At 50.5% G+C, this 24,022-nt stretch overlaps 1 protein-coding gene across 8 annotated transcripts in view; it reads right to left on the bottom strand.

The window, feature by feature from the left end:
• ANKFY1 (ankyrin repeat and FYVE domain containing 1) overlaps positions 1–24,022 on the bottom strand; it is an 81,563-nt gene that overhangs the window by 3,514 nt on the left and 54,027 nt on the right. For 7 of the 8 annotated variants that reach the window (XM_077893198.1, XM_077893199.1, XM_077893200.1 and 4 more), the window contains 17 exons: positions 22,813–23,017; positions 21,581–21,649; positions 21,174–21,373; positions 16,253–16,350; positions 13,269–13,497; positions 12,242–12,340; positions 11,815–11,968; positions 11,063–11,231; positions 10,239–10,357; positions 9,462–9,618; positions 9,008–9,208; positions 7,439–7,615; positions 3,211–3,367; positions 2,709–2,799; positions 2,291–2,415; positions 1,064–1,210; positions 259–349 (listed from right to left, as the gene is read on the bottom strand). In XM_077893198.1, the coding sequence (XP_077749324.1) occupies positions 259–349; positions 1,064–1,210; positions 2,291–2,415; positions 2,709–2,799; positions 3,211–3,367; positions 7,439–7,615; positions 9,008–9,208; positions 9,462–9,618; positions 10,239–10,357; positions 11,063–11,231; positions 11,815–11,968; positions 12,242–12,340; positions 13,269–13,497; positions 16,253–16,350; positions 21,174–21,373; positions 21,581–21,649; positions 22,813–23,017 (2,488 nt within the window). The remainder of the gene's footprint in view (positions 1–258; positions 350–1,063; positions 1,211–2,290; positions 2,416–2,708; positions 2,800–3,210; positions 3,368–7,438; positions 7,616–9,007; positions 9,209–9,461; positions 9,619–10,238; positions 10,358–11,062; positions 11,232–11,814; positions 11,969–12,241; positions 12,341–13,268; positions 13,498–16,252; positions 16,351–21,173; positions 21,374–21,580; positions 21,650–22,812; positions 23,018–24,022) is intronic. The other variant, XM_077893196.1, reaches the window with a different exon arrangement.

Raw genomic sequence — 24,022 nt, 5'->3', positions numbered from 1 at the left:
CATGCAAACACGGCCCTAGCCCATGGGGACCATACATGCTGGCAGACGAGCCTCTTAAGGTCAAGGGCGGCTCAGCCGCAGCCAGAGAACAGGTTCTCCCGCCCACTCCCCCACCCTACTCCTGCCCTTCTCCAGGTGCACCCCCCCAGCGCCCCCATCCCTGCTCAGGGCCTGGCTTCCTGGCGTCAGGGTGTAAGGCAGAAGCGGGGACATGGGCAGAAGGGCTGTTGCCCCGTGGCCACAACCTCGCAGGCTTACCAGTGATGTTTGCGAGTTGTGACTCCAAACTTGGCGGCGCACTCGTAGCAGGTAGACCCGTCGCACCACGGAGGCTCCTTGGACAGCATATCTGCAAGGACCCACCCGTCAGAGCCATGGAGCCAACGGAGGGATGGCTTCTCAGTGACCCAGGGGTGAAGGAGTAAGGCGCTCTGGATGGTCGGGGGAGTGCCCTGGGGCAGCACTTGCAGGTGGCCTGGGGCAGAAGGGGCCAGGCCCCAGGTGGTGAGACAGCGTGGCATGGGCGGGGGGGGGGGTGGGGGGGGGGTGGCGGCACAGTGGGCAAGCCAGCGAAGGAGGGGCAGATCTGTGAGCCCTGGTGGCTGTACGGAGTGGGCAAAGCTGGCTGGGTGGTGGTGGCGCGGGCACCAGAGGAGGTGGCAGGAGGGGCAGAGTGAGGGGGCAAGGCCTAGTGTGAGCTGTGGAAGCTGCGACCAGAGCTCACAGGGAAGGCACAGCATGAGGAGTCAGCGCCTGGCACCTTCAGCAGGGTGGCAGCTCCCAGGGTTCCTGGCAGTCGGTGAGCTCAAGCCTCTGCCCCTCACCGCAAAGAGGCAGGGCAGGGGTGAGTGGGGGCTGGAGGAGGCGGTGGCCCGTGTCAGCGAGGGGACAAGGGGTGTGTGGAGAAGCTGCCGGGGCCATGCAAGGGAGTCCTGCCCACAAGATGGGGTCGGGGAGCGCAGGACTGCTGGGACCCTCACGGAGATCCACACGGCATTTGGGTTCAGAGGTCACCAGAACAGGGTCTGCGTCCACCCTGCAGGGGCAGGAAAGGGCCACTCACCTAACAATCTAAACAGAAGCTGCTTGGTGGCCACCTGGTAGTTGAAAATGTTGACTCCTTGGTTATTGTTGACCCCGAGGCGAGCCCCAGCGCGGACGACGGCGCGGCACAAGTTGGCGTTCCCTTTCATGTAGGCCAATAGCAGCACTGGAAAACAGACCCACAGGCCGGGCTCCTTCTAGTCTGGCCCAGCCTAGTGGCAGGGCACAGAGCGCAGCCCCCCACAGACACCCTGGGGAGGCCTCTAGGGGATGCAGCCTTGTCTGGTCACAGAGCTGCCCTGGAGCCCGCCAGGCATGCAGCTCCGGACAAGTAAGCAAAGCCCCACCAAGGGACATGTGGTCTCAGCTGCCCACTGCTGCCATGGCCCCACCCAGCCCCGTCACGCACCTGCCCCACACCCTTCATTGACATTTTCACCTAATTCTCTACACGGTACAATCCAACGGGAGAAGCCCAGAGAGGCTACAATGACCCACATCACCACCCAGAACAGGACCGAGCCAGTCCTGGGAACCAGGCCTATGTCACTGGGAGCCCAGACATGAAGTGCCTGCCTGCCCATTTCCCGGGTCCTGGACAGTGGCACCGGCTGCAGGGTGTGTGGGTCCCTCAGCCTCAGGCCCATCACCGCCGGCCTCATAGGACAGAGGCCAAGAGCTGATGAGAAAATATTTGGTCCCATGCTAAGGTTTGGGACACCCCTTGGTGACACTTCTGCTGAAGGCCAACGATGTCAGTGTGGTGGGATGGAGGGTGAATGGGAACATGGCAGAAGTGAGGCTCGGCAAGGAGGATCTGGGTTCCAGCTGTTTCCCTATTTGGAAAATGGGGACACTCTCCCTGTGCTACTTAACATACGTGGGGTAGCGGGTTTTCCACGAGAATATAAATACAAGACTACGTCAAAAACGTGGTGACAGCTACACAAATGAGCAGGGACTGCAGCAGCGAGAGCAGCATGGGGGGGCCCAGGGAGGGTGAGCACACCGTGGCACAAGGGGCAGATGGGGACAATGACAGCAGGCGGGCAGGCTGTCTGGACACGAGGATGCTCTGGGGCTGCAGACACTGCAGACGTGCATGTGCCCATGTCAGACACTGCCTACCCCAGCGGGCATCAGTGACAGATGCTCCAGGAGCCCAGCCCAAACACACCAGTCCTTCGGGAATGGCACGTGTGCCTGGGCTCCCATTCTTCCAAGAAGCGGGAGCCTCCCAACATACCTGTGTTTCCTTCTGCATCCGGTTTGTCCAGAGGGTACTCAGGCATGCACTCCAGGAACAGCTCGAAGATGGTGGCCGCGTTCTCTTTGCCATACTGTCCAAGGATGTGCAGCGGCGACTGGCCTCTGATAAAGCAAGATGGGAAAGTTGGGTACAGATGAGCCATGGTCATCGTACACAAAAGATGTCATTTTCTGAACTCTGTGACACCGGATAAATTTAAGGACACACAGGAGGTCATGAAAGTTTTTCTACAAAATATTTTTCGAAAAGAAACTTCCAAGGTACCAATGTTGGTCAAGTGCCCCAAGGGCCAGTTCTACAGTGCACTGAGGCTCCAGCAGGACAGTGACTGCCAGCTGGGAGGGGCAGGCAGGGTGGGGAGCCCAGGCCTCCTCCCAGGAGCCCACACACTCACCGCAGGTTGAAGGCCTCAGCGTCCACGGTGCACTCAGTCAGGAGGACCCTGATGTTGCTGAGCCGACCATGCATGACGGCAAGATGAAGAGCTGGAGAGCAAACCTTTTACCGTGAGCGCCCGGGTGCCATGCAGAAAACCCCCTCTACAGGGGACACACCAGAGTACCCATGCCCACTCACAGCCCCTCCAGGCTCCACCACCCCATGCCAGAGTCACTCCTGCAGCCTCCTAAGACTGTGCTATCTGCTTCCACCACAGCCCAGAGGCAAAACTAAATGGTTTTGTGGGAAACCACGTTAGGGGCCCAGGGTTACCATGCCGATGGGAAGCTGCCCAGGGATGAGCCTCGCAGCCCAGAGCCTTCGCTGTCCCAACTCTGCTGCTATAAAACCAGCCTCCCTGGAGGGTAGCACACGGGGCACAGGGCACCTCCACCTCCAGACCAGGGGGACTGCTCGGGGCACTGAGCATGGGGCACAGGGGAATGACTGGCAACTACCATTATTTCCATTCTCATCCAGAGCAGCAAAGTCCACTGCATTCTCCAGGAGGACAGAGCAGATGGTGGGCAGGTCCTGCTGGGCGGCGAGATGGAGGGCGGTTTGGCGATGCTTGGTTAATTCGTTCACTTTGGCTCCTGCAAGAAGCTGTTGAAGCTGATTACATGAACAGTCTCTACACCACAGCCAGCGAAGGTCCCCCTGACGGGGACCAAGCCCACCTGTCTCCTGACACCCGCGGAAGGCCTGGCCGGCAAAGCTGGGAGCACGGGGGCTTCACACCCACTCCCCAGCAGGCATAAGCCAGCAGGATGCATCCTAGGCAACTCTCAGGGTATGAGAAAGCCATTCCTTAGGACACAGAAACTCTACTTCGGACTTGCTGATCTAACCATGCAGGACTGCAGGGATGTCCGCTGTTCTACATAAGGACGTGCACTGCTTATGGGAGCAAAACCATGTCACAGAAAGGATTCAGTCAGGAAAATTACAGTACATTCAAATGATATAATGAATAGTCAATAAGACAATAAAGATTTGGGACATAACATGAAAAGAGGTCTAGGATATTCTAGTCAAAAAGGGCCAGTTAGAAGACAGTACGACCCTATCTGCAGAGAGAGAGAGACGGTAGGAGGGAGGGAGGATGCGTGCACACACACCATGAGGGTTTGTAAAAGCAGAGACACCAAACTCAGAGAAATGGGGGGCAAAAGGGAGACAAGACCTGCTTCCTATCCTCACATGCTTCATGTTTTCCCACAATAAGCATGTACTATTTTTACACTATTTTTTGTTGTTATTGTTAAGATTTTATCTTTAAGTAACTTCCATGCCAAACATGGGGCTTGAACTCACGACAGTGAGATCAAGCATCACCTGTACCACCTACTAAGCCAGCCAGGTTTCCCTCCTACATTAATTTTTAAAAGAAAGAAATAAACACAAAAAATTATAGAATCAAAAGCAGGAAGGACCCTTTGACAATACCTGTCCACATGTTCCTTTTGTGACAGGGTTCCGGGCTGCAACCACAGCCCACCATGCCCACCCTGCAGCCTGAGGCCACCCTGGCCTCTCCCCCATGCAGCACTCTGCCTCTGGGAGACCAAGGCCCTGCTCAGCTCTGCTGCAGACCCCGACTTCCAAGTCCCAGCCTGTCCAGAGCTCCGGGCGCCCAGTGAAAGCACCCACGGGTCCAGGAGGACATCGGCTGCAAGTACTGTGTGCACTGGGAGTCACAGCTAACCCAGAGGAGCTTAGCCGGGAGACGGGAAGAGGTTTGGGCAAAAACATTCTTCCAACGTGAACAGGCTCCAGCATCAGCTGTGAGGTCAGGCCTTACAGAGGCAGTGGTGCAACCCTGGTGAAGGGGCCCATGACTTTCTCACCTCCCGAGTCTCTCTGATCGATGGACACATGGCCGGACTCTGAGGCCCACCTCTGCCTCCCTGGCCAGTCCCCACACCCACCAGATCCCCCACCAATCGCTCTCCAGCCCACTCCCAGGAACTGGTTCCCCTTGGGCTCTTCACACGTGACCCTGCCCCACACCCTCACACCCCACCACAGAGGTCAAAACTCTCTCAGCTCTAACATGTAATAAGGCACGAAGGTTTTCAAAAAAGTATCTTTCAAAAACAAAAATGGGACATGGGCACCCAGCTGGTGCAGCTGGTAGAGCTCATTTAGGGCTGTGAGCTCAAGCCCCACTTTGGGCATACAGATTATTTAATTTTAAAAAAAGAAGAAAAAGAAGGCAGGACACCACCCAAGGGTCAAGTGCCCACTGGCTACTCATGCACCAGGTGCTGGGGCTGGTGGGACACAGCAGCAACCACAGCATCCAGGGTCGGAGAATGGATATGCCCCGGGCTCACCTGCTTGGCTTCTCCACCCAACAGATAAAGGCTGCTTGCGGTTCTTGGTGTGAAGTGTCACATGCATAATTTGGTCCCTACCCGCCCCTCCTCTCCACCTCTCCCTCCCCCAAATTTCAACCACACCTTTCTAGGGAAAGCACATAGACTTCCCAGTCTCTGCTTCCTTGCTCAGACTGCTCCATGGCGGGTGGCACTCTGTGGTACTGGAAAAGGCAGCCTTCGGAGCCAAACAGAAAAGGCTAAAATCCCAGCCACACTCCTGACTACCCCATTATCTTGGGGGAAAGTTGTTCCTGAGCTTACATCCTCTCCTTTGTAAGAGGTAAAACCTTCCCTACACCTCTCTGGGTAGCTTTGAGAATGAGGAGGTGGTAAGCTCCTTGACAAACAGTGCTCTGAAAAGCTGTCTGCACCCTGTGCTTGCTGCAGCATGATTTACAAGTAAAACCAAGACACAGAAGCAGCCCAAGCGTCCACTGACTGATGAACGGACGGAATGTACATGACGGAACATTACCCAGCCATCAAAAGAAAGAAATCAGTGGTAAAATCAGTCTTGGTGCTGATTTTTTGATCTGACTCCAAAAGCAAAAATAAACAAGTCAGGCCAGAAACTAAAAAACTTCTGCACAGAAAAGAAAATTGAAGTCGTCAACAAAGTGAAAAGGCACAACCTACTGAACCAATGAAAATATCTGCAAGTCCTACACAGGATAAGCAACTGATATCCAAAGTGCACACAGAACTCAGTACCACTCAATAGCAAATTAAAAAAAAAAAATTTTACAACAGGCAGAAGAACTGCATAGATGTTTCTCCAAAGGAGACATCAAGATGGCCAACAGGCACATGAAAAGATGTTCAATACTACTTGGCATCAGGGAAGTGCAGATCAAAACCACCTTGAGGTATCCCCTCACACTTGTCAGGATGGCTAAAATCAACAACATAGAAAACAACATGTTGGCAAGGATGTGGAGAAGGGGAGCCTTGTGCACTGCTGGTGGGAGTGCAAGCTGGTGCAGCCACTCTGGAGAACAGTGTGGAGGCTCCTCAAAATATTAGACTAAAAATACCATATGATCCAGTAATTCCACTACTGGGTATTTATCCAAAGGAAAAACACTTTTTTTTTAATACATAAAGAAGTACGTTTATTGCACACATTGTAAGAAAGCTTTAAAATGCCTTTACTATCACACAAACCCAATGAACCAGCACAACCAGCACCTCAACTCTGATAATCTAGACCGGCTTCTGGCCTCCCGAGAGTTAGTTCTCCACAAAGGAGAGGGAGCCCTCTCCCGAGTCTGGGACACCACCTTCCCTAACACATACTGCACGTTGCACGGCGCGGTGAAGACCCTCACAGACACACAGGCACCCATCCCTTGGGAGGGCTCCAGGCTTGTACAGATCCTGCATCACTGGACAAACACTGCTCTGAAAAGCTGTCTGCACCCTGTGTTCGCTGCAGCATGATTTACAAGTAAAGCCAAGACACTGAAGCAGCCCAAGCGTACACTGACTGATGAACGAACAGAAGGTACACAACGGAATATTACCCAGCCATCAAAAAGAATGAAACCTTGCCATTGTAACAAAATGGATGGAACTTGAGGGTGTTACAGTAAGTCAGAAAAAGACATATACCATATGATCTCACTTACAGAATCTAAAACATAAACAAAAAACCATAACTTGTAGATACAGAAAACAGATTAATGGTTTCTAGAGGTGGGGTGGGGGTTGGGAGTTGAAATGGCTGAAGGGGGTCAAAGGCACAAACGTCCAGTTGCAGAACACAGAAGTCCCAGGGCTATAACGTGGGAACCCACTTAATAATACCATATTACGTATCTGAAGGTTGCTAAGAGTGCATCTTAGAAGTCCTTATCACAAGAAAAAAAACTTGTATAATTGTGTGAGAGGCATTTACTAAACATATTGTAGGGATGACTCTGCACTACATACAAACACTGAACCACTATGATGTACAAAAAAACTAACATAACGTTATACAGTGGTTACACCCCAATTTAAAAAAGACTATTAAAAAAGAGGTAGCGAGTGCGTGTGCACACAGGCGAGCCGAGCCGCCCTGAGCAAGCCGCCTGCTGCATGCCTCCCTCCCTTGCACCTGGCCCGCCTTACCCCCCAAATCCTGCTTCTTCGCAAGGCCTCACTGGGGCACCTACCTGCACAAGCTGCCCATCTGTTGGGCTCTCAGGACTCTCTGCACCCCCAGCACTGGCTTACTTCCCCAGATTCACACCAGGCACTCACAAACCCCAGCAAACACCCGGGTGAGAGCTTCTGCATGCAACATTTCAGTGACACTTACCAAGTTGCGGACAATGATCTCTGAGCCCGCCTGGACGGCAAGGTGCAAAGGGGTCAGCTTGGAGGCATCTTGGACTCTGGAATTCACGTTAGCCTGGACGCTAATCAGGAACAGGACACTCTCGATATCAGAGTTCTGAACCGCCACGTGAAGGAAATTTCGGCCCTTGTTATCCACCTACAGCAACAGGAGAAGCCAAAACATTTGTGGTCCCCCTTCCAAGAGTGCCCCCTGAGCACTGGCCAGCCGTGCTGGCCACAAGAGAGCATATGATGGGGCAGCCAAGGCCCTCGGTCCAGGGGGCCCCTCCCAAGAACCCAATCTGCACGTGCCTCCTGCCACGCACACCACAGACCCTCCCTGCACATGCACAGAGCCACAGAGCACACCATGCACCCTCCCACAGCAGACGTTGGGTTAGGACGCTAACAGATAGTCTGCAGGATGGGAAAAGGCAGAGGCAGTGCTTAGCCACGTGCATCCCCATGGGTATCCCCTCCTCTGGCTCCCTCACGCCACAGCTGCTGTGACCGCCAGACCCTGCGTGGTGTTGGGAAGTCTGCTCTCTCATCAAGCTATAGCATAACACCACCCTCCAGGCAAGCAGCCCCCACGTGCCACAGACTGCTCTGCTGACACAGAGCAGGTGAAAGCTCACTTGGGCCAAAGCACAAACTGTCCTTATGAGGGCGGTCATGTCGGTGAGAAGTAGGCACAGCAACATGCCACAATCACAGCCCCCACGCGCATGAGCACAGACACACTGCTGTTTCTGCAAAGGACTCTGGTCCACTGTGCCCACGTCACACTGCATGTGAGGACAGGTGAGGGGCTCCCCTTCATGAACACACAACAGCAGCTGAGTGGGGCAGAGGCCAGCACCCACACCACTCGCTCACGCACAAACACTGAAACACCAAGTGACAGTCCCCAACTGTGTCAGGATGGCACTGTGTTCAGATGCCAAGTCTCCAGGTCACAGTCATCAGTGGCTACTCCTGGACCTTGACAGGGCTCTAGGGGTGGGAAGGGGACCCCAGTCCCCCTGGGAGTGGCTGTGGCTGGTACTTCCCACCCGCTCTGTCCCACAGGGCAGTGCCTCCCAGCCATGCTGAGCAACTGCTCAAGATCCAGAGGACAGGCCTGAGCCTGCTACACTGGATGATGACAGCTCCTCACAAACTGTCCCCCAGAGAGCGGCTCCAACATCACACCACAAGCCCCTCCAGCTCAAGTCACATCTCTTCAGGACCCTCATAACCAGGGCAGTTAGACCAAGCAAAAGCACACAGAGACACCAGTGATACCACGTATGCAGGCCACAGGATTCCTCCTCAAAGGGCCCCCCGGTTGGCACCACTGTGGGCTGACGCAGGACAGGGGAGCCAGATCTCAGCTGGTACCCACAGTTCACCTGAATGGCCAGACTTCAAGAAAGGGGAGTCTAATTTCCACAAAGACATCATCATGTCCAAGAGATCTGTTTGGTGATGGCCACCTTTTTAATCTCCACATAATGGGCTCCACCAAGCATGGGCAGGTGCAGGAAGCTGGGTGCGGGTCCCTCACCTGCTCAGCAGCCCCAGACTCCCGCTGGAGGATGGCCTCCGCTGCTCGGTTGTTCTTGTATGTCATGGCACAGGCAAAAGGGGTCAGGCCCTGTCTGTCGCGGACACTCAAGTGGATTCCAGGGTGGGAGATCAACAACTGAATGATGACGCTGTGCTGGTTGCTGATGGCCACGTGGACCGGTGCTCTTCCTTCTGCATCCTGCAGGGACAAGACATGATTTCCATGTCCAGATGAAAGAACAAACTCAGGAAAAATATGAAGGGGATCACTTTCAAACCAAATTTGGTTCTGAGAACCAGTATTGCCACCCTGTGTTTGAAATCAGCTCTTAAAGAGGCCAAGCCCAGAGAAGAAAAGAGCAGCTGCCATCACCCCAAGCTCCAGTGACCCCGAAACACAAACACACCTGGTTTATTACCATCTCTCTCCTGGAAAGAGAAACTCTCCGTACCTGCGTGTTGACATTGGCACCAAATTCCAGAAGACACTGTACCGTCTCTTCCAGCCCCCAGGAGGCTGCCAAATGCAAGGGGGTCTGCCCATCTCTGGCCTCCTCCTCCCCTTCTCCATTAGCACCAGGTTGCCTGGGACTGTTCACGTCGCAGCCACTGAAATCAAGGGGGAAACGAAAGGTGTGCTCTAAGAGCCAGGCTTCCAACCCAGCCAGAGGCATGCAGATGAACGCATAGTAGCAGTCTCATCCAACACAGAAACTGCTGCCACCTTGGTGTCAAATACTGATGTCTGGGCCCCACTCCCATTGCTTCTTCTTGGTCTTGGGGGCGACCTGGGCATCAGAACTCTTCAAGGTCCCCCAAGGGATCTGTATGCATTTATCACTTGAGAACCACTGCTCTAAAGGCTCCTCCCATGTATCTGCCCCTGAGTGTGACGTGGGCCTGCTGGGGAGATGGTGGGGGGCGGGGGGGGACCCGCACAGGGACCACCTGGCTTCCTCCACCACAACCTCCTGGCTGCACGGGGTGAACTGGTCTGACTGGACTACCGGAGCCTCTACGGCCCCCAGGGCAGGAAACTGGCTCAGCTTCTGGACTCTGACGTTTGGGCACCCAAGCCTTTCTCCTCAGAATTGGGTGAAGTGCCTTAAGTGGTGACTTCATAGAACAGTGACCCTCCAACAACTGTAACTGGGGACCCCTCTGACCAGCCGAGCCATGCCAGGCCTATCGCTGAAGAAGACACAAAGAGACACGTAGGGTTCTCAGACCTGCGAATAAGAAAGCAGGCGGTAGACTCATTGTTTTCATCAATGGCCCTGTGCAGGAGCGTCTGCAGACACCCACTGGGCCCTGGGCCCCAGAACGTGGCATCACAACCATGTCGGACCTGTGGAAAACAGGTTACTCACAACACTGCACAGCAAAGTCACACATTTTATTACCACCTCTGAGCTCTACGTGACACCATTAGGTTCATTCTTTCAGGTGAGATACAGCTGATAATCAACTGCTAATTCCTGTGATTGGTACATACACTGATTAGAATGTGCTCTGTGCCAGATGCTGTGGGGTTGCTTTGAGAAATACAAGAATACGCTAATCATCACCCTGGGAGCCGTGTTCCAGGAGGGACAGAAAACACACACACTCCTCTGGCCTCAGCGACACACCTGAAACTCACAGTTCATCTCAATGCCCCCTGGGTAAGACCCCCAGCTGCATAGCACTTCTCGTCCCATTCCAGGCATTTCAGAAAGCTGAATGAGGACCCCCTGGGTAAGAAAGACAAACCAGGGATCGGGGGACTTATCACCATGTTAATGGTGAGGGCAGCCTTTACCCGAGCACACCCTCAGGAGAGGACTCCCGAGGAGGTACCTTGGCTCTTCCGCTTCTTGACAGTGTTGATAAAAACAGCCTAAAACAAAGTGTTGGCCAAGGTTATGTTGAACTGCAAGTTTCTTGAACAAGACTTTCAACAGCTCATCCTGGCCCCAACTTGCTGCTCAGTGGATCTCTTGTCCTGGTGGTTACTCTGTAGGTGACAATCTATCCCCACGTGTAAACAGAGGCTGAGGCTGAGCTTGCTCACCAGGGTGGATGCAATGTCCTCCAGGTTGTTTGCCAAGGCGAGCCACAGCGGGGGGTTCCCCTTCTCATCTGGCACAGACATGTCTGCTCCTCGGGTGCATATGGCATCTACTACGAGCGGAAGCTGGTTCCTGATGGCCAGCTGAAGAGCTGTCTCCCCATCCTGAGTCCTGTGAGGACATTGACCCCAAAACCAACATTTGTAACTGGAGCCAAATGGTAATGCGTCCACCCCAGGCATTCAAGGCCAGAACCCACTGTATCCTTCAAACACACTTCACGCACACTGATCAATATTCTTTCGGAGCAGTTTAACCTGTCAGTAGAATCTATCCCTTCTGCCTTTTTGGGAACTATCGCCGAGCCATCCTACTGCACCCAGAAGATAATGGACCAACACCCCAGCGTGTGGGAACCCCTCAGGCACAACTGCTTCCGACAGCACCTCAATAAAGGCCATCACGCTGCCTCCTTGACCAAACACTCCTCCTCCTCTCACTCCCCAGTCATTCAGGGTCACCTGACGATGCAGATAAATTCCTTGAAAATACAGAAACAATAGAAACTTAACCCTATATTTTTCCCCCAAGAATGTTCTTCATTATGTACGAAATCCTTTTCTAAACAAGTGCTTCTGGACAGGTCCTGCACTGACCTCCGTGCAGTACTGAGCCCGGGTCCTGAGGATTCCCTTTCACCATCCCACAAGTCCACCATCATGCTTTCCATCAGATGGGAGCTGCTCCCGCCTACCTCACATTGATATCTGCCTGGTGCTCCAGGAGGAAGAGCGCGCTCTTGCTGTCCTGCCGCTGCATGGCCATGTGCAGCAGGGTCTGCCCGTCCGACATGGTGTCGTTGATGCAAGCCCCAGAGCCCAGCAGCTGTGCTGCGATTGTGTGCATGCCTGGGACACAAACAGGCCCTGACCAACGCATGCTCCATATTTCCCCCGTTGTTCAACATCTCACTGCAACAAACACACCCCCTCGACTTCTCAAAGCCAGCAGTTTTCCACCAGGTATCACAGGCTTAACCCAAACCCAACGATGAGCCCCGCCCCTGCACGCTTCCCTCCCTCTCTGCTCCCCTACCCTTTGGACGGAGGCGGGTCTGCAGACCCCAGCAGCCTCTGGACAACACCTTCCCTGTCCCCCGGCAGCCTCTGGCACCACCTCACCAGTCCATAATGCCAGGCCCAGCACGGTCTGATCTCGGGAGTCCTTGAGGCTGAAGTCCGGAATGATTTGCAAGTTGTTGGTGGCATGAAGAGCATTAGCTAAAATTTTTAAAGGAAACAAACACTTGATTTCCCCACCCCCTGGACCACATTTAAAGGACTCCAGAGCTAAGAGCTAGTTGGTTTCCAACTCACTGACTGGCTACAATACAATCCCCTCTGTACAGAGAGAGTTCATAAATCTTCTCATGCAGAGTGGAAGCCCAGAAACCTGGCATTTTGGAGCACAGCTTATGGGAATAATAAAAGTTTTTAAAGCTTAAAATACTGAGTCTTCACAAAAGGAAAACAAACCCACTATGGAAACACATAATAATTATCGGAGTGCAGACAAATGGAGTCAAAACCATGGCCTGGCAGGGCTCTCCTAATATGTAATTCCTACCTTATCTCTCCAGGAAGGACCCAGAGAAAGATGCATTCTACCTGAAATCCTGCTTCCTTCCGTAAGAACAGGGAGGAAATATGCTGGCATTCCTCAGGACAGAGGCAAGAGGAGGACAGGTTCCAAGACAGGCAAGAGAAGAACCTGGGGAGGACTCTCTGAGGGAAGTGGGCCTCCCCATGGCAGGGGCTCCCTGGGCCCCCCTGCTCCTCCCACGGTTCCCCAGCCACCAGCGTGCCAGGGAGACTGAGGCTGCTGAGAGAACCGCCCACTCAAGTGGGGTCTGAGGCTGCAGGGTCCTTGGGTACTGTTCACGCTGAGGCAGAGCTTTGGGAAACACCCAACATGAGAGAGAAGTCGTCTACGGTTCTAACCCCATCACCTGACAGGTGCGGTAGGCAGGCTTTGCCCTCAGCATGTACACAGGGAATAGTGGTCAGGAGCCAGACTACATGCTGACCTAGTATGACCTGAAAGGATCTGGGGGCAAGATAACTCATCAATGGAAGGAACGTGAACTCTGTAACTAACTCCTCAGAATGACCGTTCACAGCTCAGGGTGGGGAGGCCCCAGCTACCCACCTTTCTGCTCCAAGATGACAGACACCACATCTGGGTGATCATAGGCGATGGCCATGTGCAGCGGCGTCTGTAGGTAGACACCATCCACTGAGCTGGCAGAGGATACGGCCTCCCGTGGCAAAGGCGGGGCCTCCTCGGTCTGCAGGTTCGGGTTGGCGCCTTGCTGCAGGAGCTCTGCACTGAGGTTGGCCAGGCCGTGCCGACAGGCTGTGTGCAACGGGGTTTCTCCCTAAACGGAAGCAAACAGCCCACCTCAGAGCACCGTCAGGATGGGAGTGCCCGTCACAGAGGGCTGACGCCTGTATTCTCAAGCCCGGGTCTCCAGGGGCAGTCACGGCCCTCAGCCCATCCTGTCACCAGCTGACCACGACTTGTCCAACTCCTACAAGTCCATTCCTGCCATCCCTATGCTATCAGCCCGGTTTCTTCAATGTTGGCCCAAGTGCCCTCCCAGCACCCTGGCTCCTCATCTACATGTCCCATCATCTTCTTAAACATCTTCAACGATTAAACCACAGACAACCTCCAAGTGCCACAGAAATATGCCCCGGGGAGGCTGGCAGAGCCTGGACCGTGGCCCCGTGGGGATGGGGCTACGAGTTGGCCCCCACCCCCACGGGTCTCTCTGCCTGGCCCACATCAACCTCATCAGGGTCTCTGATCAAGTCCTCTTTCCTCCACTCTCAAAATTAAAAACATTTTAAACTGGTACTCTACATATTTGATTCAATGTTCAAAAGGCACAAGAACAGACAATGACAATGTCCTCTCCTGCTCCCCCACCCGAGGAAACCCCAGTGCCAGCTTCCTGCATCCTTCCAAGGGCGGAACAGTCAGAAGAGGACATGGACACAGATGCACACACAGCATCTTTCCACCCAAACAGATGGAAACAGAACACACTGCTCTGCTCCTTATTCTTATGGAAGCTAGACCTCATCCATTTAAAGAGTCAAAGACCCTACAAGGCTCCTTGTGAAACTCAGCAAGATCCCACGTCTTTTTCCCTAAAAAAAAAATTTCCCTTTCCTGGAGGGAAACTTGAACTGTCTCAGCTGGGTTCTAACTAACATGTTTACATTGTCACCTCTCAGTTTTCTGGGCTCAGGTACTGTATGTCTGTGGACGCCTCACGGCTAGTCACCATGTCACAGGACTCAGACTCCCACTGACCCCCCACTGCACCCTTCCCCACCAACACATGTCATGCTGTGGAGGGCTGAGAGTGTCCTCCTCTGTGGGATCATCTTCTGCTCCAGACCCCCACACCCACATTCACACAAAGCATGCTCCCCGGCCCCCATGGCCCGCACCAGAGCCTACAAGTATGCGACTATCTCAGCTGACGTCCCCGCCACCTGTTCCTGCTCAACAGTCACAAACTCGAATTCACTGCCCAGCAGTTCTTCCTGCAGGCAATTCTCTTTCTCTTCATGGGTGCACCCAACAGCCTCACACTCCCTCCTGCCCCTGCTTCTAAGAGCCTAAGCTGCTGCAAGTATAATTCTGCAAACCCTTTGAAGCCTGTCCCCATGGGTCCACGTTCAGTAACAGGTCAGCACAGCTTCTGCCGACCTAGAGAACACCCACCAGCTCCAGGCTCCACCCCAACAGTGCACCCATATGGCAGCTTCCCGGTATGCTTTCTCAATTCAGAAGGTCATACCACCTGTCTACTCAAAACCCTTCACATAGATCTTCTCTTGCCATAGGAGAAGTCCAAAGAACTCAACCAGCACTCCAGACCCTTCTCCAAAATCAACCACTTGCCTTCAAAATTGGTCTCTTCTCACACATCTCAGAGTCCTCCCAGTTTTGCTATAAAGGGCATCAGAGAAGGAACAGCTGGTAAACAACATGAGCTCCATGAAGGGTACTTTATTTATTTGAGAGAGAGACAGAGAGAGAACAAGTGGAGGGAGGGGCAGAGGGAGAAGCAGGCTCTCCTGAGCAGGAAGCCCAACATGAGGCTCAATCCCAGGACCCTGAGATCATGACCAGAGCTGAAAGCAGAGGCTTCACTGGCTGACTCCCCCACCCCCAGGCGCCCTCCATGAAGGATTTTTCTAAAGTTGGAGACAAGGTGTGTCTGTATAGTATCAGAAACGAACAGTGGGCAAAACTGGCAACGCAAGAGACAGACAGACACAGAGACACAAAACGATCAAAGTCAAGAAAGCCAGCAGTGCATTTAGGGACACGCCGTTGTTTGGTGGGAGAGCAGGCTGCATCCCTGGCGAGCCACCTCACCTCTCGGAGCCTCAACGTTCTGTGCCCCGAAATGCAGGATCTGGAGATGTCGAGAATGCCCCTTCCAGGCCCACTCTGAGAATTAAGAGCCAACATCCTCAAAGCTCTTAGCACAAAGGCTCAAAGTAAACATGACCTTAAAGACAAGCACAGCCTCTCTCCATGAAAACAGCGGTAAGACAACTTCACACGGCACCAGACGGCCTGGCCATACATATGTTCACAAGCACTCACACGTGCCCTTTCCTTTTCCTGAAGCCACACCCTGTGAACCCCATCTTGCAAAGAAGGAAACTGAAGCTCACAAAGGATCAGTAACTTGCTTACAATCACAAAGGGCAGATGAGAATGAGAAGCCTCGCCCCAAGGCCACACTTCGACCTGAACACTGCAGCGACCTTGAGGCTGAACAAGCACTCACACAGGAAAGATTCAGCAAACACCAAGCGTCATAGAAGATGGAGATCCTAGTGCAGTAAGTTCTGTGTACGAGACTGGCAGACCCCAGCATCTAGGTGAGGAGCCGATATGCCATACATGTTTAGGGAACGCTTGCTGAATCAACCAACCAACCAGTATTTGGGAACAAAACATCCATTTCAGCCTGGTTTTTTAACCAAGTACATGCATCATCCGGACAAAAATTGAAAACAGAAGCTATTTTTTCCTACATATGCACCATTGCCTTTCCCCATAGAGCTACTCCGCTTCCTCAGCCGCCCTGGCACACTTACCCACTTGTTCCTGTGATTGACGTGGGCACCGCTGGTTGCCAGGAAAAGAGCAGCTGCCTCGTTCCCCGCCTCAGCTGCCCGCTGCAGTAGGCAATTCCCTGGAGACAGTGAGCACACTCGGTTCCCACGTGTACATCGACAAACCTCCTTGCCCACCTATCCCAACAGACAGCCCACACCCCACACCGAGTCCTGTGTGTGGACGCAGACACTGGACGGGCCCAGGTGGAACAAGAGATTTGGTCTGGGAGTCAGAGGACATTCGTTCTCCTAGAGTTCACCACTGGATGCCACCCGAGACTGGAGGTGAGTTCTGTCTGCTGCCGAGGATGGGTCAGAGCGTGCTTTCTCAGCAGCGGTGCTCCTGACCTTCCGGGCCAAGTGACTCTGTTGTGAGGGGGCTGTTCTGCACCCTGTAAAACAACTAGATGCAAACAGCACCCCAGCCTTGCTGTAACAAATATGTATACAGATGCTGCCAAAAGTCCGGGGGACAGGACAACTGTCTGAGAACCTCTGGACCTAGAAGGGATGTTCGACCAGCAAATGCCCTTTACATTTTATCCCTAAGACCCTAAATGTTTGTTCTTGGTGCAGAAATGTTTTGCTTACCACTATTTTCTAAATAAAAAGCTTAGGAAAAAAACATTTCTTCTTTCCCTCATGGAATGGTTTTAGCCCCAAAGCAGTGTTTCCCTTCCTATTAACATCCATTTCCTGTTTGGATCAACACAAAATCTCATGTGCTGCAGCTATGCTATTTGAAAACTCACATTAAATACCAGGACTAAAAATAGGTGAAGAAATGGGACATGGTTAAAACCAACAGTACAGGAAACAGCAGGTGTTGGCGAGGACATGGAGAAAGGGGAGACCTTGTGAGCTGTTGGTGGGAATGAAAGGCGGTGCAGCCACTGTGGAGAACAGTGTGCAGGTTCCTCAGAAAGTTACAAATAGAACTACCCTACGACCCAGCCATTGCACTTTTGGGAATTTACCCCAAAGGCACAGATGTAGTGAAACGCTGGGACACCTGCACCTCAATGTTCACAGCAACAATGTCCACAGTAGCCAGACTGTGGGAGGAGCCTCAATGTCCTTCGACAGATGAATGACTAAGAAGATGTGGGATACACACACACACACACACACACACACACACACACACACAATGTAATATTACTCAGCCATTAGAAAGGATGAAGTCTTATCATTTGCAATGACTTGGATGGGCTACAGTGTATTGTGCTGAGTGAGGTAAGTCAGTTAGAGGAAGACAAATACCATAAGACTTCACTCATATGGAATTAAGAAAACATGAACACAGAGGAAGGAGGGGAAAAAGGAGAGAGGGAAACAAACCATTTAAGACTCTTAACAGCACATTGAGGGTGGCTGGAGGGAGATGCGTGGGAGATGGGCGAGGTAGGGGATGAGCATGAAGCGGGCACTTGTGATGAGCACTGGGTGCTGCATGTAAGTGATGAATCCCTGAATTCTACTCTAGAAACCGATACTGCACAGTATGGTAACACCCTAAAATTTAGATTTAAAAAAAAAAAGAAAAAAAGAAATGGGACAAATGCTTTATTTTCATGCTGTTTTTCCTTTTCCCTCAAAGACCAGGATTCCACCTGGGGCCGAGAGCCACCATAACTTAGAAACCCCTAATGAGGGTCCCATCTTCACTCCTGCAGTCCTCCTGGGACACACAAGACGTGCACATGGGCCTCCGAATCAAACAAAGGTAACCTTCAACTGCTAAGACGTGACAGAAAGGCTGAGACAGTGGACAAAGGCCATTCCATGTAAAAGGAGAATTGGAACAAGGAAAAAATAATAATCCTGAACTTGTACCTAATCTCAAAGTATATAAAGGAAAACTCACAGAACTAGCAAGACAGTGGACAAATCTTCAGACTCACAATGAAAAATGTTAATATACGCCCCCAAATTGACAAATCAAGCAGTCCAGACATTAGTAAGTTACCTTATAAGATGTATACAGCATGACGAATACACCTGATGCATGGACGTAAGCAGAGAATAGTGGTGCATGCTGGGGATTTACCCCAAAGATACAGATGCAATGAAATGCCAGGACACCTGCACCCCGATGTTTCTAGCAGCAGTGTCCACAATAGCCAAACTGTGGAAGGAGCCTCGGTGTCCATTGAAAGATGAATGGATAAAGAAGACGTGGTTTACGTATACAATGGAATATTCCTCAGCCATTAGAAACGACAAATACCCACCATTTGCTTCGACGTGGATGGAACTGGAGGGTATTATACTGAGTGAAGTCAGTCAATCGGAGAAGGACAAACATTATATGGTCTCATTCATTTGGGGAATACAAAAAATAGTGAAAGGGAATAAAGGGGAAAGGAGAAAAAATAAGTAGAAAATATCAGAAAGGGAGACAGAACATGAAAGACTCCTAACTCTGGGAAAAGAACTAGGGGTGGTGGAAGGGGAGGTGGGCGGGGGGTGGGAGTGACTGGGTGACGGGCACTGAGGGGGGCACTTGATGGGATGAGCACTGGGTGTTATTCTATATGTTGGCAAATTGAACACCAATAAAAAATAAATTTAGAAAAAAAAAAGAATAGTGGTGCAGCCCACAGTGAAAGGATGCATATGCTTGTCAGGTACCTGTCAAACTTTCTTAAGAATGGGTCTGAAGGTAGCTAGCATCCAAGTCCTAAATATCAAAGAACCAAGTTCTTATATATTGCAGCCCTCGTATAGTATGATTATATTCGAAATGAATAAATTATGGCCAATGACCAGTATACCTTTGTAAATTCAGAGCAATTTAGTACCAATCTCATTTCCAGAAGGTCTTCCCAACCCCCCTGGTGTGGAGTGCCCTGACTTTAGCATTCAAGTCACCAGAGGGGTGACTGAATTTGTTCTTTACTTAAATCATTAACTTCTTTCAAGGAAAGGGCTATTTAATATCCACCTCCTTCTGGCCCATCCCCATCATCTGTGGCACCCACCCACACTTTATATGTATTATCCTGAGTTCTTCCTTAAAATACCTCTGTATTTTATTTAGTCAGAACAAGGAAATACCCATGTGAAAACAGGGTTCTCAAAGTGTGGTCAGTAGATTCCTGGGGGTTTCTGAGTGTCTTTCAGGGGGTCCATGAGGTCAAAACTATCCTCCTGATGCTCACTTGTCCCGCTATGATGACTGTGGCACTTATGTCAGATCAAACTGGGGCCCCAGAGCATACCAGGAGTTACCGTGTTCCTCTGCACCACATTGCACCAGCCAAAAAGGCACAGTCCTTAATAGAGCAGTAAAAATTACTACATTTCCTAAATTTCAATGGGTACCTATCCTTCCAGAATTCTGTGTGACATTTCACTTGTAACGGGGAAAATCCAATAAAAAGGATATTCACTTAGAAAACAGCTAAGGCTTTGGGACGCCTGGGTGGCTCAGCAGTTAAGCAACTGCCTTCAGCTCAGGGCATGATCCTGCAGTCCCAGGATCAAGTGCCACATCAGGCTCCCTGCCTGGAGTCTCCTTCTCCCTCTGCCTATGTCTCTGCCTCTCTGTGTCTATGTGTCTCTCATGAATAAATAAATAAAATCTTAAAAAAAAAGAAAAAAGAAAATAGCTAATGTATACAATGGAATATTACTCAGCCATTAAAAATGACAAATACTCACCATTTCCTTCGACGTGGATGGAACTGGAGGGTATTATGCTGAGTGAAATAAGTCAATCGGAGAAGGACAAACATTATATGGTCTCATTCATTTGGGGAATATAAAAAATAGTGAAAGGGAATAAAGGGGAAGGGAGAAAAAATGAGTGGGAAATATCAGAAAGGGAGACAGAACATGAGAGACTCCAAACTCTGGGAAACGAACAAGGGGTGGTAGAAAGGGAGGTGGGTGGGGGTGACTGGGTGATGGGCACTGAGGGGGGCACTTGATGGGATGAGCACTGGGATGGTGGGTATATAGCATATATGCTATATGTTGGCAAATTGAACACCAATAAAAAATAAGTTAAAAAAAAACACTACAAGTTTGGCAGCTTATCAACAGATTTTTCTGATAAGATCAATGGTGACATTAGTAAACAAGATTCTAAAATACACAAATATCTGGAAGATCTGCATAACTCGGTGAACCAGTATTTTTCAAATAATCAAGTTGTGATGTTATAGAATCATGTATGGAGAAAAGATCCATTCAAAGCACAAATGAATCCTGGATTTCAATATAAGAGTATGAAAAGTTCTTTGGTACAGTTTCAGATTCCATATTGCAACTAACTTTAAACTATCACTTGGTCAACTCTGCTTGCTGTGGAATCAGAGAAACACATCCACAATTATCTGAGAAGGCTCTGAAATGTGCCCCCCTTTGCCGGCTACATAGGTGTGAGAGTATGTTTTCCTCACATACTTTAACCAAAACAACATATCTCAAAAGGCTGAATACAGATGCAGATACCAGAAACCAGTCACTCTTCCAACTAATTTTGTTTGAATATTATCCTTCATAATAAATGATATATGCTAAACATGTAATGGTTTGTTATTTAATACATCTTTTAAAAATTTCTCAGTTTTAATTTCTAATAATATTAGTTAAATACCTCAGCTATACTATCGAAACCAAAATCTTTGAGATATCATTTTAAGAGTGTAAAAGGAGTTCTGGACCTCACTGCCCCCAAATAAGTGTTCCTGCTTAACAGACTCAGAGTCTGGCTAAACTTCATAAAGCATAATCTTGGAAATTTACTATACTGAAAAGCACAAACTAATTCTCAAAACAATATGCCATTCAATTTCTAACCCTTTTGGTAAAAAGGCAGACGTGATGTTTCACGGCCCTCCAGACCTACCCTCCAGACCTAAGCACCAGCTCTGGGGGGACCACACTTTACCTGTTACGGTGTCAGGGGCATTGGTGTTGCTGCCCCGCTGGATAAGTCTGGCTGCAAAGCTGTTTTCATCAAATGAAGTCCCGTTCACCACCGGGAGGTCTTCAAAAGGGTTCACTGAGTGGTCAGGAGACATGGTGACATACTGCACTGCAAGCCACAGAGCAGTGCTACCCTCGTGGTCTTTCAACTCTAAATCTAGCCTGAAATAAGGAAGCAGCAGGAACAGCAAATAGAACCCTCTTCAGACACTGTACTGCCAACAGCCTCTTTATGCACATTTTGAATGACAGTTTTTTAGTTTACTTTTACTTATTAAAATTTATGACACTAAAAGACATTTTAAAGGAATTATTTTTCACTCACAATCCCACCCTCCCAACTGTTTTTTCACTGCTCCACGTGCGTACCGTTTGCACTGCAGCAATTGACTGAACACATATTCATTCCTGGCCATGATGCACAGGTGTAAGGGAGTCCTACAGATGGAAGAGAAGAGGGACAGGACATGTGACATCGGTCAGAACTCCTCAGGGCAGGAGGCAGGGTCGTCACCCACAAGAAAACCCCATCTCTGCAGCAGTGTCTCTGCGTGCTCTGGCCAACAGCTTTCCAAAATCATGTCACTGTTTACTCAGTGGTCCAAAGGACAAGATCCACCAAAAGGAAGAGATAATAAAACGCTCTCCAGTTGAATACTGACTTGCACCAGGTCTCCATATTCTTAAACAGCAGTTTGTTTTCCCCACATATCCCCCACCATTGTGAAAACATATGTTTCTCTTCCTACAGCTCTCATGTACACTCAAACAGCCTGGCGACAGGCAGGGACTGCTGGAAGCAGCATCTGAGCGCTTTTCACTGTGTGTATCCAGCCCCCACACACCTTGAAGGGGGCCCCCCACCCTGCACCAGCACCCATCACAGGGGCAAGCATCTGCTGCAGCAGGAGAAAGTCAAAGATCCAACAGAAGATAAAAAGGATGCAATTACTTAGGGAAATAAAGTAATTATCACATGATAATGAGAGTTCAGAGACACATCTCACTCAATTGCAGATCCTTCCACACACATCCATGTCCCTATCCTGACAACTGCACAGAGCTCTGTTCTTAGTTTGATAGGTTTCTCTAGGGTGTAAAACACTGAGCTGGTCCCCCTTGCTGGTGGTCCCCTTCTGTGCCTCCCACACCGCTGCTCCAAAGATACACAGCCTTTTCAGCTCTAAACCACAAGGAATCCTTAACAAGGTACTTCTGGGAAGAGGCAAAGGCTGCAGAGATGCCGTGGGGAGAGCCAATCGGGAACACAGCAGATGGCCCGAGACGGTGTGCACCCCTTCACAGCACCCACCAGCTCTGACCAAGATGCTGAGACAAAGTTCCCTTGCAGAAGGTGGACCAGTAACCACCTGAACAAGACAGAAACTGCGTACAAACCCATGGACCTCAGTTCCCAGCACGGAAATGATTTCCCCAAATGTCTCTGGGCTTAGTCACTCCTCTCATCGGTCTGACAAACCTTTATCTGTGACCTCAGGGAAAATCAGACTGAATAACAAGCCCCAATCTACTAGTTATGTGCCACCCTAAAATACCATTCTGGAAACAGCACTGAGAGCAAGCCATCTAACCCCACTTACCTGCCCTTGCTGTCCTGCATGTTGGGATTGGCGCCGGCCTGCAGAAGAGCCTCTGCGATCTGTGCCATCTCAGACATCACATCTGCTGAGTGTTTCTTCGAACTGTACAATGCCACAAGGTGCAATGGTGTCTCCTGGGCACCCAATGTAGCAGCATTGACAAGTGCCCCATTCTTAATGAGGAAGGTGGCAGCAAAGAGATCTCCTTGAAAAGAAATGACAGAAAAATGGTCACCCACAACAACACCAGGGCAAGCTCTTCTGGCCAATGCTTCCTGGGAAAGTCAGTAACTATGGACAAAGAAGAGGGAGAATCGGGCATGTCTTCGCAGAACATCTGGGACACCTGGAAGTGGAAACTCATCATCAAGATAACAAAGTCACATACTTGAATCTCAAAGGCCTCATTCAGTTTCTGATCACCCGTTGTCACATGTCCTGTCCTGCGCCTCAACATCACTATTTAAGTAAACCAGGCTTCTCCACTTAGAGGCCTCTCCTGGTCATCAGCCCTCAAAGGCAGTTTCAAGATTCTTCTCCAACACAACTGATGTCCCTCTGTCATTTCCAGACCACCAATCTGCCACACCTGCATACAGGTTCCTATTCAGGGGACAATTCTGTCTGATTTATTGTGATTCACAGATTTTTTTAATGTTCTATTACGTACAAACAAAACAGTCTCAACAAGAAGTCTGCAACTGATGGGACACCTGAGTAGTTCAGCGGTTGAGCGTCTGCCTTCAGCTCAGAGCGTGACCCCGAGGTCCTGGGATCGAGTCCCACATCGGGCTCCCCGCAGGGAGCCTGCTTCTCCCTCTGCCTGTGTCTCTGCCTCTCTCTCAGTGTCTCTCATGAATAAACGAATAAAATCTTTAAAAAAACAAGAGGTTTGCAACTGAATATTTAAATAAAGAATCTGTACACGCTACTCTTTATAAAAACTTCACATGGTGCATTAAGTGGTTGTCAAAACAAAGCTTTTTCCTAAGTCCCCTCCATTGCCCTAACTCTTGGAGCACTTAGAGGTGCAAGAGTCTCCCTGGGGCTACCTACAAATACCAAATTAATTCTGAATAACTTACATAAAATCCAGTAAATTGAACAGGTGAGACTGCTGTCCTCGACTACTCAGTGCTCTATATGAGGAAACACAAACTACCTTGACATCCTGACAAAAGGCCAAGAATTAAGTTTACATAAAGATACC

The sequence above is a fragment of the Canis aureus genome, chromosome 3 (genome assembly GCF_053574225.1).
Source record: "Canis aureus isolate CA01 chromosome 3, VMU_Caureus_v.1.0, whole genome shotgun sequence".
Classification (NCBI taxonomy): Eukaryota; Metazoa; Chordata; class Mammalia; order Carnivora; family Canidae; genus Canis; species Canis aureus.
Note: the sequence above shows the minus strand (reverse complement) of the source record. Positions and strands in the feature narration are given on the sequence as shown.